At 37.5% G+C, this 14,365-nt stretch overlaps 1 protein-coding gene across 9 annotated transcripts in view; it reads right to left on the bottom strand.

Annotated features, from left to right (window-relative positions):
- TMEM144 (transmembrane protein 144) overlaps nt 1-14,365 on the bottom strand; it is a 64,063-nt gene that overhangs the window by 28,395 nt on the left and 21,303 nt on the right. For all 9 annotated transcript variants that reach the window (XR_013555112.2, XR_013555113.2, XM_078445658.2 and 6 more), the window contains 5 exons: nt 13,794-13,874; nt 7,352-7,433; nt 5,332-5,408; nt 2,754-2,872; nt 78-197 (listed from right to left, as the gene is read on the bottom strand). Coding sequence is in view for 7 of the 9 variants with exons in the window: in XM_078445658.2 (XP_078301784.1) it covers nt 78-197; nt 2,754-2,872; nt 5,332-5,408; nt 7,352-7,433; nt 13,794-13,874 (479 nt within the window). In the remaining 2 variants the exon portion in view is untranslated. The remainder of the gene's footprint in view (nt 1-77; nt 198-2,753; nt 2,873-5,331; nt 5,409-7,351; nt 7,434-13,793; nt 13,875-14,365) is intronic.

The raw sequence follows: 14,365 nt of genomic DNA, 5'->3' as shown, positions 1-14,365 counted from the left end.
GTTTCCAGACGACAATTAATCAAACTAAGTGAGTGTACTCTCACAGAGTAAGATTTTTTTATTGTAAATATTCTTACCTGGCAAGACTGCTTCAGGATATAGCTTAGGGTTATTTTTCATGGCTATACAGTAGGCGAAAAAGTAGACTGTACTTGTAAGAAAGATGCCACTGAAGTGTGCAAAAACATAGTCTAAATCTGAAAATACATATTATAAAACTCTCAAATGTGTCATTCATTTCAAATATATTTAAGGTTCTAATAATAAAACAAATCCACCAAAATTAACCTTAAAAGTAAACAGTCATTAATTATATTTTATTATCCTAGTTTTCTACATGCTGTTTATATGGAATTAAATTAACATATTTAAAACTTAGAAATATAAAGTGGTAAATTAGTTATTATAATCAAGTCTAAAAGACTTTTTTATGATTATCTTGGAAAGATAAATAAGAAACTATAAACATTATGTGAATAAGATCTTCTTTTTAAGAATTGTATTCAGACTGGGGTGCCTAGGTGGCTCAGTCTGTTAAGCATCTGACTCTTGATTTTGGCTCCCATTATGACCTCATGGTACATGAGACTGAGCCCTGCGTTGGGCTCTGTGTTGAGAGTGCAGAGCCTGCTTGGGATTCTCTCTCTCCCTGTCTCTCTGCCCCTCCCCTGCTCACACACATGCTCTCTTTCTGTCTCTTTAAAAATAAATAAACATTAAAAAAAGAATAGTATTCAGACTTAATTTTATCAATGGCTATAGCAAATCTCCAGGTAGACTGTATTTGGGGGGTGTGTGTGAAAAAATTACGGGAGTGCTAATTTTATATGGTGACCAATTTGGAGACCAGCATCTCTGTTGCAGATGACGTTATATGGAAGGATATTCAGGAAGTTATCCCAAAGAGAGTTTTATTCAATTATCTATTATAAATCTCATTACATTATGGTGGCCCAATATCTGAGAAACTGCAGTTCCACTGATTGTTTGATTAGGTTGTACTCTAGTCATACAGACGGGTGTACTATAACTTATTGGCTGGGAAGGCCACATTGGATGTTCCTCTCAACTAAAATTTTGACAAAGATGAGTGGCCATGTTTAAGGAGAAAAGCTTGAACATCAAAGAGTTTGTCTATTCTTCTAAAATCTTAGACCCTACTTCTGGATCAACACATCTATGGACCACCACAAGAGGCAACATAACGCAGTTTTTAAAAGCACAGACCACCTGGGTGGGATCTTCAATCCACTACTTGCTAACTTTGAGACTCAGACAAATTACCTAATCTCTCTCTTAGTTTTCTTAACTGTAAAACAAGGATAATAATGGCATCTAACCCAAAGGTTGCTATGAGGGTCAACTGAGTTATTATTGTAATGTGCTTGGAACAGCGTCTAGCACAGTTCATGTACTACTTACGTGTTTGTTAAATAAATGAAATAAAAAATTATACCTCCATAGGATTATTTTTGAATAAATTGGAATAAGGTGTATTCCTACCAGACTACATTAAAATTGTCATAGGATAGATCCCTAAGAATTGATTGTACTTTTACATAAAGAGATTGTTGAGTACATTGTTTATTATGTCCCAGGACCAAGAACAACTGTACTCCTGGGTAATTAGTTCTTTTTATCTTGCATTCACTGATTTGTGGGACTGATCTGATTTCCCTTGTGTCTATAAGAAACCTTAGAGCAAAATTTATGGTTCATTTCTAGCCAGTGTACAGATGTGTCACAGAGTTTAGACTCATTCCTGGTTCCATTTTATTTTTTCACTCTTTTTTCTCCTCTTTTAATTTATCCTATGTTACTCTATTTTTATTGTTTTTTTTTCCTTTACAAATGAAAAGAATAAAAACACCAAAAGTATTGCATAAAGTCTTATAAAAAAGACAGAAGTTAGTAAAAGATTTGAGTGGTGTTCATGGGGCTGAATATAAAAAGGAAGGAAGAAACAACGGTCTTCCTTCTTCACTCTATCCATTCAATTAACGTTGTTCAAATACCAGCTTTTTTTTTTATCAGTCTTTCCCTCATGACTTTTGCCCTTCAAATTTTCCCTTATCTGAACATAGATCACATTCATTTTCAGTACCATCTAATTTAGAACTTGATTACCCACAATCTCATTCTTTTATAATTTCATTGATGGAAACTATGCTGTAACATAATGATAGGACTGCTGCAGTAGACACCCTTTCATCTCCTGATGAGTCTGTACAAGGCTATTTCATATAGTGTTAAGTTTATACCAGAGAGACTAATTCTATCACTAGAAACTGAGATAACTTGGGAGCCTATGTTGGGCTTTTCAATGCACTACTTTAAGCTTTAAAAACAATATCCTCTAACGAGGCTATACTTTGAGCTTTAGTTCATTTTAAAGTGATATGTACCGCACTTCAGTTTTTTTTTTTTTTTTTTTAAGAGAAGAGTACATATTTTCCCAGAGATTAACTAACTGGAAAATAATCTCTAAATCTTACTATAAAGCCAGGAACCATGTGTTAACATCCAAGTAGCTGATATAAATCCTGACTAAAGTTGATTATATTTATATTTGATGATCATGTGAAAATACTCAAACAGTCCTTTATTACTTTTAATCTTTAGTGACCATTTACAATGAAAAATATCAAATCTATGTGCCAGGATTTACTACGTAATCACATTCTTTTTATATTCTTAAGTAGAAAGACAGGTGTGGAGTTTATTTATAAAGTAAAATAATGTTTTACTCTTACCATACTGGCTTGCCCCTGTGTATATGCTATCATTTCTTTTGCTGTGGTCCTTTATATAAATGATTGGCACAAACGTAGACCCGTAGAGTATTCCAGATATCACTGCAAGACTGCAGCCCCTTAAAAAACAAATACATCACTGCTAATCTTGACCCACAGCAGTATTTCTGACAAACACACAAATGGAATCATAACGAAAGCATGCTTCAGAGTATAAATCACAAGCAGTTAAGCAGAAATCACTCATCTATCTCAAGCTCCATGACTGTCAAAAGTCAAAGAAATACCCTGCAGGGTCAGAGCAGCATCAGGGTACAGACTGAAGCTTTGGTCCCCCACTGTTTAATAGTGGACGTACACAATTTACAGAAGTTATAATGGATTATCATTGTAAATTGTCATTACATAGATAGGACGATTGCCATCATAATAAACTTGGCTCTCTAAATATGAACGATTTGTGAACTGATGCTATGCCCTCTGCTTCTTTTTTAACCAATAACACCCAGCACAGGGCTAGGATAGACAAAATACTAAATGCATGGTTGTTCAAAACAATGATGGAAATCCACAGACTTGCCTATGTCAACTATGCCTTAGTCAACTACGGCATGGTCAAGAAATGGTGATTTAATAAAATAATTTGGATATTTGCAATAAAACATTACTTTTTGTAAAAAGAGAATATTTCATCTTAGCACGGGGTTCATGTTGACTCCTCAGACTTGTGCCTTATTCACATGAAGCAAGTATTCCCAATAATCTTAAGGAGAGATGATTAATATTTTGGAACAATCCCTTTAAGTTAATACAAAGGATAATGGCATGAAACAGGAAAGTTTTAGGCAAAAAAAAAAAAAAAACAACCCCAAAACCAAACAAACAACAAAGACAAACAAACAAAAACCAAACCCATTTCTTTCCAAGCTTAAAAATATATTCTTGGGGCGCCTGGGTGGCGCAGTCGGTTAAGTGTCCGACTTCAGCCAGGTCACGATCTCGCGGTCCGTGAGTTCGAGCCCCGCGTCAGGCTCTGGGCTGATGGCTCAGAGCCTGGAGCCTGATTCCGATTCTGTGTCTCCCTCTCTCTCTGCCCCTCCCCCGTTCATGCTCTGTCTCTCTCTGTCCCAAAAATAAATAAAAACCGTTGAAAAAAAAAATTTAAAAAAAATTAAAAAAAAAATAAAAAAAAAACATATTCTTAAAGTTTATTTTAATAGGAGCTCACAGGGCCCATCAGCTCTATCCACACTGGAAATCCCTGTGTCCTGGTGAAGCCTGGAGCACACAGTCCTGAAAGGAATATCCCAGGCACAGACTGGACTAATAGATCAGGTCTAGCCAATCATGAGACAATCAAAAATGGTCAGAGAAAGACAGGTATCACATGATTTCACTCATATGTAGAATTTGGGAAACTTAGCAGATGATCATAGGGGAAGGGAAGGAAAAACAGAGAGAGAGGCAAACCATGAGAGACTCTTAAATATAGAGGACAAACTGAGGGTTGATGGGGGTGGGGGCTAAATGGTGACGGGCATTAAGGAGGGCACTTATTGGAAGGAGCACTGGGTGTCATATGTATGTGATGAATCACTGGATTCAACTCCTTAAGCCAAGACTACACTGTATGTTAACTAACTTGAGAATTAAAAAATAAATATACATTAAAAATGGTTTTCTTAACAATCCCTTAAGAAGGGAGAAACTTTGTGAAAAAATGTGGTTTTTTTTGAGAGACCGGTTTTACTTTGAAGCAAAAACAGCAACATGTTCATCTTCCAAAGCGTATTTGTGAGCTCATTCTTTCATTCACTCAACTGATTTAAACATTCATCGAGCATTTGTTATGCACCAGGCACTGCCTCTTTCCCACTGTGAGAATAGTGTACATACTAACAGAGGAAATGCTTTATATTCTTAAAGTGCTTATGTGTGTCACCACAGAAGGTCCAAAACAGTCATTGACTAAATCGCAAGCTATATGCTTACACATTTTCACATTGCTCTGTGAATCCAAAAACGTCCCACAAGAAACTCTAAAACACAGGGGCTGATGGTAAGCCAAACTCTCTCAGTCTTTATGATTATGGGGGGTAGAACTACATGGACCCAGAGTATACTACTATATTTGAAAATGAATATCGTGAGATTATAAAATCGTCTAACACATGAGTGTAGGGACTTCCAGCGACGGCAGGCCTCCTGGGCAGCGCAGTATTAGAGAAGTGTATTGCCTAATTCGACTGTGATTGCTGAGAGCATATCGGTCACTCTGTGCTGTGGCCTATATTACCTCTTTTACTTTAGGCACAAAATTGTTGCAAAATGAGATTGCTTTAGTCAGCTTCTTATTGGCCAGAGATACTGCAGTAGCTTAAGAATTCCATGAAACACTGAGATCAAGGACCTCTGTACCTAAAAACTCAGCAGAGGACAAGAAGGTCTCTCCACCATCAAACTACAGGAATCAGAGCTTATGTTACCATTTTCTTCTTGAACTCAGATGAGTATCACTTCACTCCAGTAATCCTTGCTTTACCCAAATATGAAAGAGAATAACGGAACCTCTTCTTACACTATGCGCTGTTGCAGTGTAGAGAGTTTATCCACCCAGGAATAGTCACGACAGGGATCTTGAATTTTGTTGATCACCTATTGAAAATATTGGCATGAACCAAAACAAAAACAGCATTCCTTGATAATCACATTGGTGACAAAAAGATTTTCAGTGTTTTTCTCTTCTTTCCCAAACATACTTTAAAATATGAACAATTGACATTATGCATTCTGATTCTGTGGATATCTCCAGACTCAAATGTTTCTGATTCTGTTCCTCTTTCATTCAGAATGGTTTGGCAGTTGGCAACTTCTCTGTTTAAATTTTTTCAGTTTAATACATGGCTACTTTGATACACCTATCAAAAGTAACAGAAGTTGACAATGCTTGTGTTTCTTTTGCATATTTTGGTAATCTGTTAAAAAAATTAGAACCAAGGAAAACTCAGACTCTTCTACGGAATACCTAAGATTGATAGGCAGTTTTCTTAGTTTTTGTTTTTGTTTTTTTTTTTAACTGAATTAATAAAACATGTCCAGCCATGTTTCATGATTAGGTTAATATTCTGAGTCAATAAAAATTATAGGCAAATTTATAATATTTATAATATTGAATAGGATCATCTTTGCCTTTTGGCTAAAGTTTACTTGATGTAATACTCTTACTGCTCTTGTAAGAGATAAGAAGTAAGATTTGAATTCTTTATCATGTGTTAAGTCAAGTTTTCCTTTGGCAATACTGCTTTCTTTTGTGATGAGGAGTTCATAATGTATGGTTGTGTAATACCCAATCATGCTGCTTATGTATCTTTACACTTGGTTTGCTCATATCCCTCCATCTTGCTTAGGAAAATCTAAGGCAGTTAGCCTACAATTTATCTTGTACCAGGTGGCATTTCTTTTCTCGTTCTCTCTCTTGGCTTGAAGAGTGGTTTGAAGATTCAGGAGGTATCCGAATCCATAGGGTAGGCAAGGAACATGGGAATGCTCCTTCACTCAGTCCCAATTTGTCCCTTCTCTCTGTGACATTTTCCAGAATAGAGATGTCTATGGGTTAGCAAATGTCTTTCCCTTATACTTCAGCTAATTATTAGTTAACTTTTTCAACCTAACTAAGGGTTCAGTCACCTTATTTGATGAGGGTTTTGATAGGGGAAGAGGGAAGAGAGAAGAAAATGTTAATTTTGAAGTAAGGAGTACAGGGAGCACCCTCAGGGAGGCAGTACGTCAGTGGGGGCGTGGGATTCCAGTTTCAGAGGGCATCTGGATAGCAATGGAGCCATGGCAGCTAGGAGGGCTACTTGAAATAGAAAGGACTAGAGTCTGGGCTCATGGCAATGGGGGTTCGCCCTGAAGTCATTTCTGTGTATGTGGTCACTGGAACCTGTCTTCTGTCAGATCTCTTATAAATGTTGTCCCTATTTAATCTAGATTTGCTACTCCAGACTCATTTAGGTTCTTCAAACTCAACCAGTGATTTGTTACATCTTTCTTGTCTTTATCTTTGAGTGGAAAAGGATGTGGCAAAAAGAGAAAAAGGAAGAAAGTCAAGTCCTACTCCAACTTCCCTATGACTTGATTTATCCTTTCACTGGCTGCCTTTGATCTATTTCCCACTACTCTCTCAGGGCCTTACTTTCAGACCTCCTTCCTCTCTCTTACTAAAGTAACTTTCACATTCTTCTTCAGCCTTTAGGGTCTTCTTATTACAGAAATCCTTAAGCCATTCCAAAATATGGGCTTGTTTATACATCTCCCAGTTGGGATCTACCAATAATAGATAGAAGTAGGTCTCTGTGATTGGTGAAAAGCTTTCCTATGGCAATCTTGATGGATCACTACCTAGACCTAACTATAATAAATATGTAATAAATACATATAAATATGAATACATATTTTAATAAATATGAAAACATATTTTAGACAGCCCGGATGAAGGAAAAAAAGAACTACTTTCCCATCTGTGTTTCAAATCTATGCACTTCCCTTTTACCTTAATTTTATGTTTCAAATCATATGGTTTTTCACATTCTACTCACATGCTCTGTCATTAACGGTGTGGTGTCCACAGAACTCGCACTACTTGGTATTTCGCTTTTGATGAACAAAAATATGAAAGCACTGTAACAAAAGTAAATTTTAGTGATGGTTATCATAAGCCTGGTTCATATCAAACTGCCTGCATTTTATGAGAAAACAGCTTAAATCTAGTCCTGATGATATGATTACTTCCAAACTGCCTCTTCAGTGGCCCTGCCATTTCTCTAGAACCGCCATTCTGTTTGACATCTCTCATTGTCCTTAATTGCAACAAGTTAGAGGCTTAACTTATAAGATTTCCCCTCAAATCAGATTTTTCTCTTGATTTTATTGTTTCAGCCAATAGCTGCATCTTTCTTTTAATTCTTACTTAACTCTGGAATCACATGGTAAAAAATTACCTTGAATGAAAACCACCTTGAATGACTATTTTGCACCTATGATGCCAACAAAACCCTAAAAGTTTAAGAGCATCCTCAGGTGGACAAACAATAGAAGACAGATAACCACTGATGTGAGTGCAGAACTATACAATCCCCACTGAGGAGACTCTGGGGCCCTAGAACACGGTACACCCACACTCAGGTGAGGCCACATGGTTACACAATGGGATGCTACATGGCTACAAAAAAAGAAATGAGGCTGACCTCTGTGCTCTGATATGGAAAGATCTCCAGAGTATATTTTAACAAATAAAACACACACACATAAGCCTGATGATTTTTTCCCGTTTAGCATTCTCTCATAATGCATTGTCTATTCACGTCCAGTATCTTTGCAACAAATGTTTCACTTAACATTGACTTTTGAACCATGCAAATACGTTAAAATGTGTTAAAATACTGAATGAACTTCAGAAAATTGACACCTTTGGTATACTTTTGGCATTCCTTTAAAAATTTTTTTTATGTTTTTATTTATTTATTTATTTATTTATTTATTTACTTTTGAGTGAGAGACAGAGTGCAAGTAGGGGAGGGGCAGACAGAGAGGGAGACACAGAATTCGAAGCAGGCTCCAGGCTCTGAGCTGTCAGCACAGTGCCTGATGTGGGGCTTGAACTCATGGACCGTGAGATAATGACTTGAGCTGAAGTCCGACGTTTAACCGACTGAGCCACCCAGATGCCCCTTGGCATTCCTTTTAAAAACATGCTTGCGGGGCGCCTGGGTGGCGCAGTTGGTTAAGCGTCCGACTTCAGCCAGGTCACGATCTCACGGTCCGTGAGTTCGAGCCCCGCGTCGGGCTCTGGGCTGATGGCTCAGAGCCTGGAGCCTGTTTCCGATTCTGTGTCTCCCTCTCTCTCTGTCCCTCCCCCGTTTATGCTCTGTCTCTCTCTGTCCCACAAATAAAAATAAAAAAACGTTGAAAAAAAAAAAAAAATTTAAAAACATGCTTGCATTGTTCAAAAGTTAAGACAAGATAAGCTTTCAAAGTACATATGATGCTGAAATAGTGTAGGTAGCTAAGTGCACAATAGTGCATATAATGTGTTATTTTTTAAATACAAATGAACATTTCTTAGTTTCCTTAGTTCAGTCTCTCACATGCTTTAAAATCTTGAATGGTTCCATATTCTTTTCGATTGCAAATTTAACTTTCCTTTTTGAATTTTATTACTCTCTGCATTATGTTCCTTACAACCTACTTGACATAGTTCTCCACATGGACTTTCATCCCTGACTGGTCCCTGTTTCAACTTCTCTTTCACCCTCTCCAACCACCTGCTCCTGCTTGTGTTTCTTCCTTAGCTAGACACACCACGAACTCCCCTTTTCTTATCCAAACTAAAGAACTGAAGTGCTGAACTTGAGAAGAACCCTCCTCCCTCCCACCTCAGTCCTCACAGAATCTTCCTCTTCTCTGAATCCCCACAACACTAAGGATAGTCATCACGTAATCCAGACCATTTACCACAAGTCCTTGTAGACTTTTTTCTCTACAGGTTTTCTAATTCAATGGAAGATGTGATATCCTTCAAAGTTCTCAAAGTACTTAACACTCCGTAAAAACGAATGCATAAAACCTAATTAAATGTGTATTTCTTAGTTAAACATGTGCTTACATACATGTTAATTTGCAAAGCTATCATTAGACATTTCAACTGCATTTTCCTCACAAAGTTACAGTAAAAACCCTCTACTTTGTATCGACCAGTGTGTCTTCGTAATAACAATACAGGATGGTAGAAATACTCGAAGGGTACCAGTGAAAGTCTTTGAGTGTTTCTTCAAACAACTGTATGACTCGGCAACAATTCCATTAGTCTCTCTGACCCTCAGCTTTTTTTATCTAAGGAAATGGGGATGTACCCACTTTTTCATCTAAGGAAATGGGGGTGTACCCACTTAATTCTTTATAGAAAAGAATTCATAAAATTTTCAGTGTACTTTTTGGAACATGGTAAAATCTCAAAACAGGTTAGTAAATAAAGAGTCTATGGGACGGAAGAGGGAGTTTTGAGCATGAGAAAAAAAAAATCAAGACCAAGCAATCAGTGTTCTTAGCTTGTGTGAGTAGTGTTTGTCATAAAATAGGTAAGTCATCTCGATTAGATCAAGAGGGGGTACAGGGCACTAAATTAAGACAAGGTAATGACATTTAATTTATGTATGTGAACATAAAACCAAATAGATCACAAGGTCTTTTGGGCTACAGACTTACAGAACTTGGTACAGTGTGCCAGACACAAAGTTTCACGATAAAGTCTATGAATATTGTCAAAAGCATGGGAAAAAAATCAATATGTTTCACCTAGGGGTGCTTCTCTAAATTTTCAACCTTTCCAGTTCCCCTAGATTTGTGACCCTATACATCTTACTATTAGTAAAACTGGTGTATTTGTTTTTACACTCACAACTGAATTCAACAAACCTTTATTGAGCAGCTATTAAGTGTCAAGCACTGTGGCAAAGTCTAATGGTGATGGTGGGAGAGATGGTATAACAGAAAATAACAGACTTTGCCCTTCAGGATCTCGAAGTTCAAGGATAAAGGAACTGTTTGAATAATATAAAACAGACCCTGAGAATTTCCGTAATAGAAGAAATACAAAATGCAGTGGAAGTTTAGGAATGACTCATTCGAATTAGGAAGAAATCAAGAAAACAACACATAAGGTGGAAAATCTCCATTGATGTGTAAGGGTGGCCACAGAGGCTGAGGAAAGGGTCTTAGGGCTGAGGGAAATGTCTGCAGCATGTTGTGCTAAATAATCCTGACTCAATGACTTGACAATACAGGGACAAGGCTGATCTAAGAAGGGTTGAATCTGTAACTGTGGAGGACATGCCAGATTAAGGAGACAGATTTATTCTGAATCCAATGGGGAGTCTTCCAAGGTTCTTAACCAGAAGAATGATGACTGATTTGATAGCAGATACGAGCAAGTTAATCCGGCAATAGGAAAAACTGGAATTAGGGAAAGTAGATGTGAGAGATTTTTATAATCATATATAGGTGGATATATCATAGGGAATTGGTGGAAAGGAGAGGAAAAGCCTGTGAAACATTAAGAAAAAATTTTGCAGCAGGATTAGATACAGGATGGGGTATGAAAGGAAAAAAAACTCAAGATGACTAAGGTTTTGAATTTGAATAACTGTGGCTAATACATTCTACAAGAGGGGAAACACAGGAAGAGGAAAGAGTCTGCAGGAAGGGTAGAAAAAGAAAAGCAATTCGGACTGCGAAATACTGAAGGCAGAGAGAAAAGAACTAAAAGTCTAGTGTTTGTGGAATGCTGACCATGTGCCTGACCCACCAGGGTCCTCTTCCGTGCCTTATCTCACTTCAGATTGGGTGTGAGGGGTGCCTGGGGGGCATCTATGTAGAGATAGAAATGTATAGCTTGGTCCATAGTTAGATATAAGGACTGTGGCTCTGAAGAAAAGTAATGGCCAGAAACAAAAATTGGATTTCCTCACAACACGACTCTCCAGGATAAGCAAGTTAAGTGAGAAAAAAACAGGGAACAGACTCAAGGATAATCCAAAGCATTTTTAATTGGAAAGGAAATCTGCTTTTTTATGAACTCTGACTTCTGGATCTTCATTAAAGTTTCTTAGTTTTAGCTCTACTCCCATCACCCACCCTTGTATATTCTCTCCTGAACCATGGATACTAGAAGGCTGAAAACTGTATCTTCCCAAACTGTATTAGCAGTTAGGTTTGCCAAGGGGAGGCATACAGATAGGCTTAAAGGTTGGGGGAAGCCATTTTGTTTTGATGGTGGCTCTGGTGGTTTCAGGAGCAGTGGCAACTCAGGGCAGAGGTAACCGTATTGATTGGAGAGTGAGCCCCAGGGCTTTGGGAAGAGCCCCTTCTCCTTCTGCTTCACTGGGCCTTATCACAATTTTGTAAAAAAATTCCCTATGTGAAATCCTCTGCTGTTTAAAATACACAGAGTGGTTTTGGTTGTAGAACCTGACTGATACTTACCTTACATATAGGAAAAATGTAAGGTTAGAAATAATCTAACCAATCCTTTAAAAACTGGACTGTATAGACAATAGGAGCAATGGCTTCAGTTTTAAAAAGAAAAGCAATATCCCAAACAAATGTGACTGCATTCCAAATTTCCTTATACTGGCCATGAAACTCCAAGATTTTTCAGTGGATGCCCTTTGAGATTTAACTGAGTTAAAATGATGAAATGAAAGTTTCCAGAAGGGCTGCTTGGTAAAGAAACATAGAAGGGAGCTGGAATGCACTGCAGGAAGAGAGCATTACATTTCTGTACCACAGACCAAGCTTCAAACCAAGCCGCGTGATCCCCCAGGTGCACTGACTAGTTTACCACAGAGTTGAACAACACATGCCCACGGGGAAAACAGTGATTGAACATGAACTAGTTATTAATAAAAGTATGATTATTATAATAAAAATTACCCAATTTATAGAGGATTAGCCATGTGTCTAGCAATATACAAAGCACGTAACATATTTCTATTCATTTCCTCTTCAAAATATCTGACAAAGCTGGCACAATTATTATCCCCACTTTAACACCAGATGAAGAAACCAAGGCTTGGAGAAATTAAGAGATTCGCCCAAGGTCATACGTGTAGAAGTGGTAGAACATGAATAATTTGCAATTTTAGAGAATGTGCACTTTCTAAAGAAAGAAGAAACATGGAGAGAAACAATGCCTGATGGACTGAGTAAATTGGCCTGAAATTACCATTAAGTCAAACCTAAGGCCTGCTGCATTACAATTTGGGGGTGTAAAGAAATTGTTTTTGAGAGAAATGTTCAAAGCTAGTATGCTGTATGAATTGTACAAAATACATAAAATCACCTCTAGCCAAAAATGTCAGGAATCTGCTATTTTAGAATAATCTATGTTATTTCTTCTCCAATTGGCCTGGAACCACTCTCTTAGGCAACATTTCAATGACAAAGAGATTGTTCCTGAATGTGGCTGGGGAAAAGCCATCATTGCAGGAGGAAGAGAAATATAGTGTTCTGTCCCTGAAGAATAAAAAAGTACTAAAATCTTTCCAGGCAGTGCCATCCATTATGTGAAGCACTGACAGGGTATATAAATGGAGTCGAGAAAGGAAAGGGGACTGAATTTAAGGTGACCTAATTCCTGTTGGAGTTTTATTGATTGACCACTGCCATATAGAGATTTAAAGTCATTTTCATCCTCATTCATATAGTGCATACCACTAGATACAGATACATCCAAAAATACATATTTATATGAGTATGTGTTTTCATACATGAGACAGTAGTTATCTAACTGGGGTAAGAAGAAGAGATTAGGTGGCAGGAATGTGGAAACTCGGTGGCAAAGAATAAGCAAGTAATGCTAAGAAGAGAGAATCAATGGCTATTCCAGGGGCATCATAACATTTATTAATATAGTATTTAAAAAAATTCTAATGTTTATTTATTTTTGAGAGAGAGAGAGCAACCGAGTGTGAGCGGGGGAGGGGCAGAGAGAGAGGGAGACACAGAATTTGAAGGAGGCTCCAGGCTCTGAGCTGTCAGCACAGAGCCCGACGCAGGGCTCGAACTCACGAACTGTGAGATCATGACCTGAGCTGAAGTCGGACACTTAACTGACTGAGCCACCCAGGCACACCTATATAGTATTTTTTAGTTTGCAAAATAATGTGCCATTTGATTCTAATTCATGAGCTATGTACTGTGATTTTTCTAAAAAGTCACAGATAAAAAGTCACAGATTTTTCTAAAAAGTCACAAAGCAGCTGATTTTCCTGAAGTCTCAGAGCTTTTGAGAACTAAAACAGGGCCTGTGACCCCAGACCTGACCCTTTTTGTCCTCAAAATCTGTGAATATAGATAAAGAATCTGAGGACAAATCATGTCACTTTTATGAAATGCAGGCTTAAAAAAATGTAAACACACTGAGATCTCTGAAAGATATTCTAGATGTCTGGAAGAACGGTTAAGTTAGAAATGACTGTGTACCTTACTACCGATAATCCAGCTCCAATGTAATTTAGCACTGGTTTTGACACTTCTTCTGCATCCATTCCAAACCAGCCAAACCTAGAATTGAGAAAGTTACATCACATTTTTTTGAAAATGTGTTCATCATAGTGTTTAAGAGCATGGACTCAGGGTCAGATTCCTGGATTCAAATCCTAAATCCCTCTCTTACTAACTGTGACTTGAATAAGTTAACTATGTTTACTGTGCTCAATTCCCCATGTTAAAATGGGGTACCCATATGGTCGGTATAATTATTATACATATACCGTCCTTCATATGAAGATTCAATGAGTTAGTATATGTAAAATTGGATGTTCTTTTCTTATTAAGACTAAGGAAGAAGGAAGACAAAATAAATGATTGAGTAATTGAATGCCAATTCATTGGCTGCAATTTTGTATAGGGTTTATTGAAACAGCCTTTTTTTTTTCAATATACGAAATTTATTGTCAGATTGTTTTCCATACAACACCCAGTGCTCATCCCAAAAAGTGCCCTCCTCAATACCCATCACCCACCCTCCCCTCCCTCCTACCCCCCATCAACCC

Source organism: Panthera onca, chromosome B1, assembly GCF_046562875.1.
Source record: "Panthera onca isolate mPanOnc1 chromosome B1, mPanOnc1 haplotype 2, whole genome shotgun sequence".
Taxonomy (NCBI): Eukaryota; Metazoa; Chordata; class Mammalia; order Carnivora; family Felidae; genus Panthera; species Panthera onca.
Note: the sequence above shows the minus strand (reverse complement) of the source record. Positions and strands in the feature narration are given on the sequence as shown.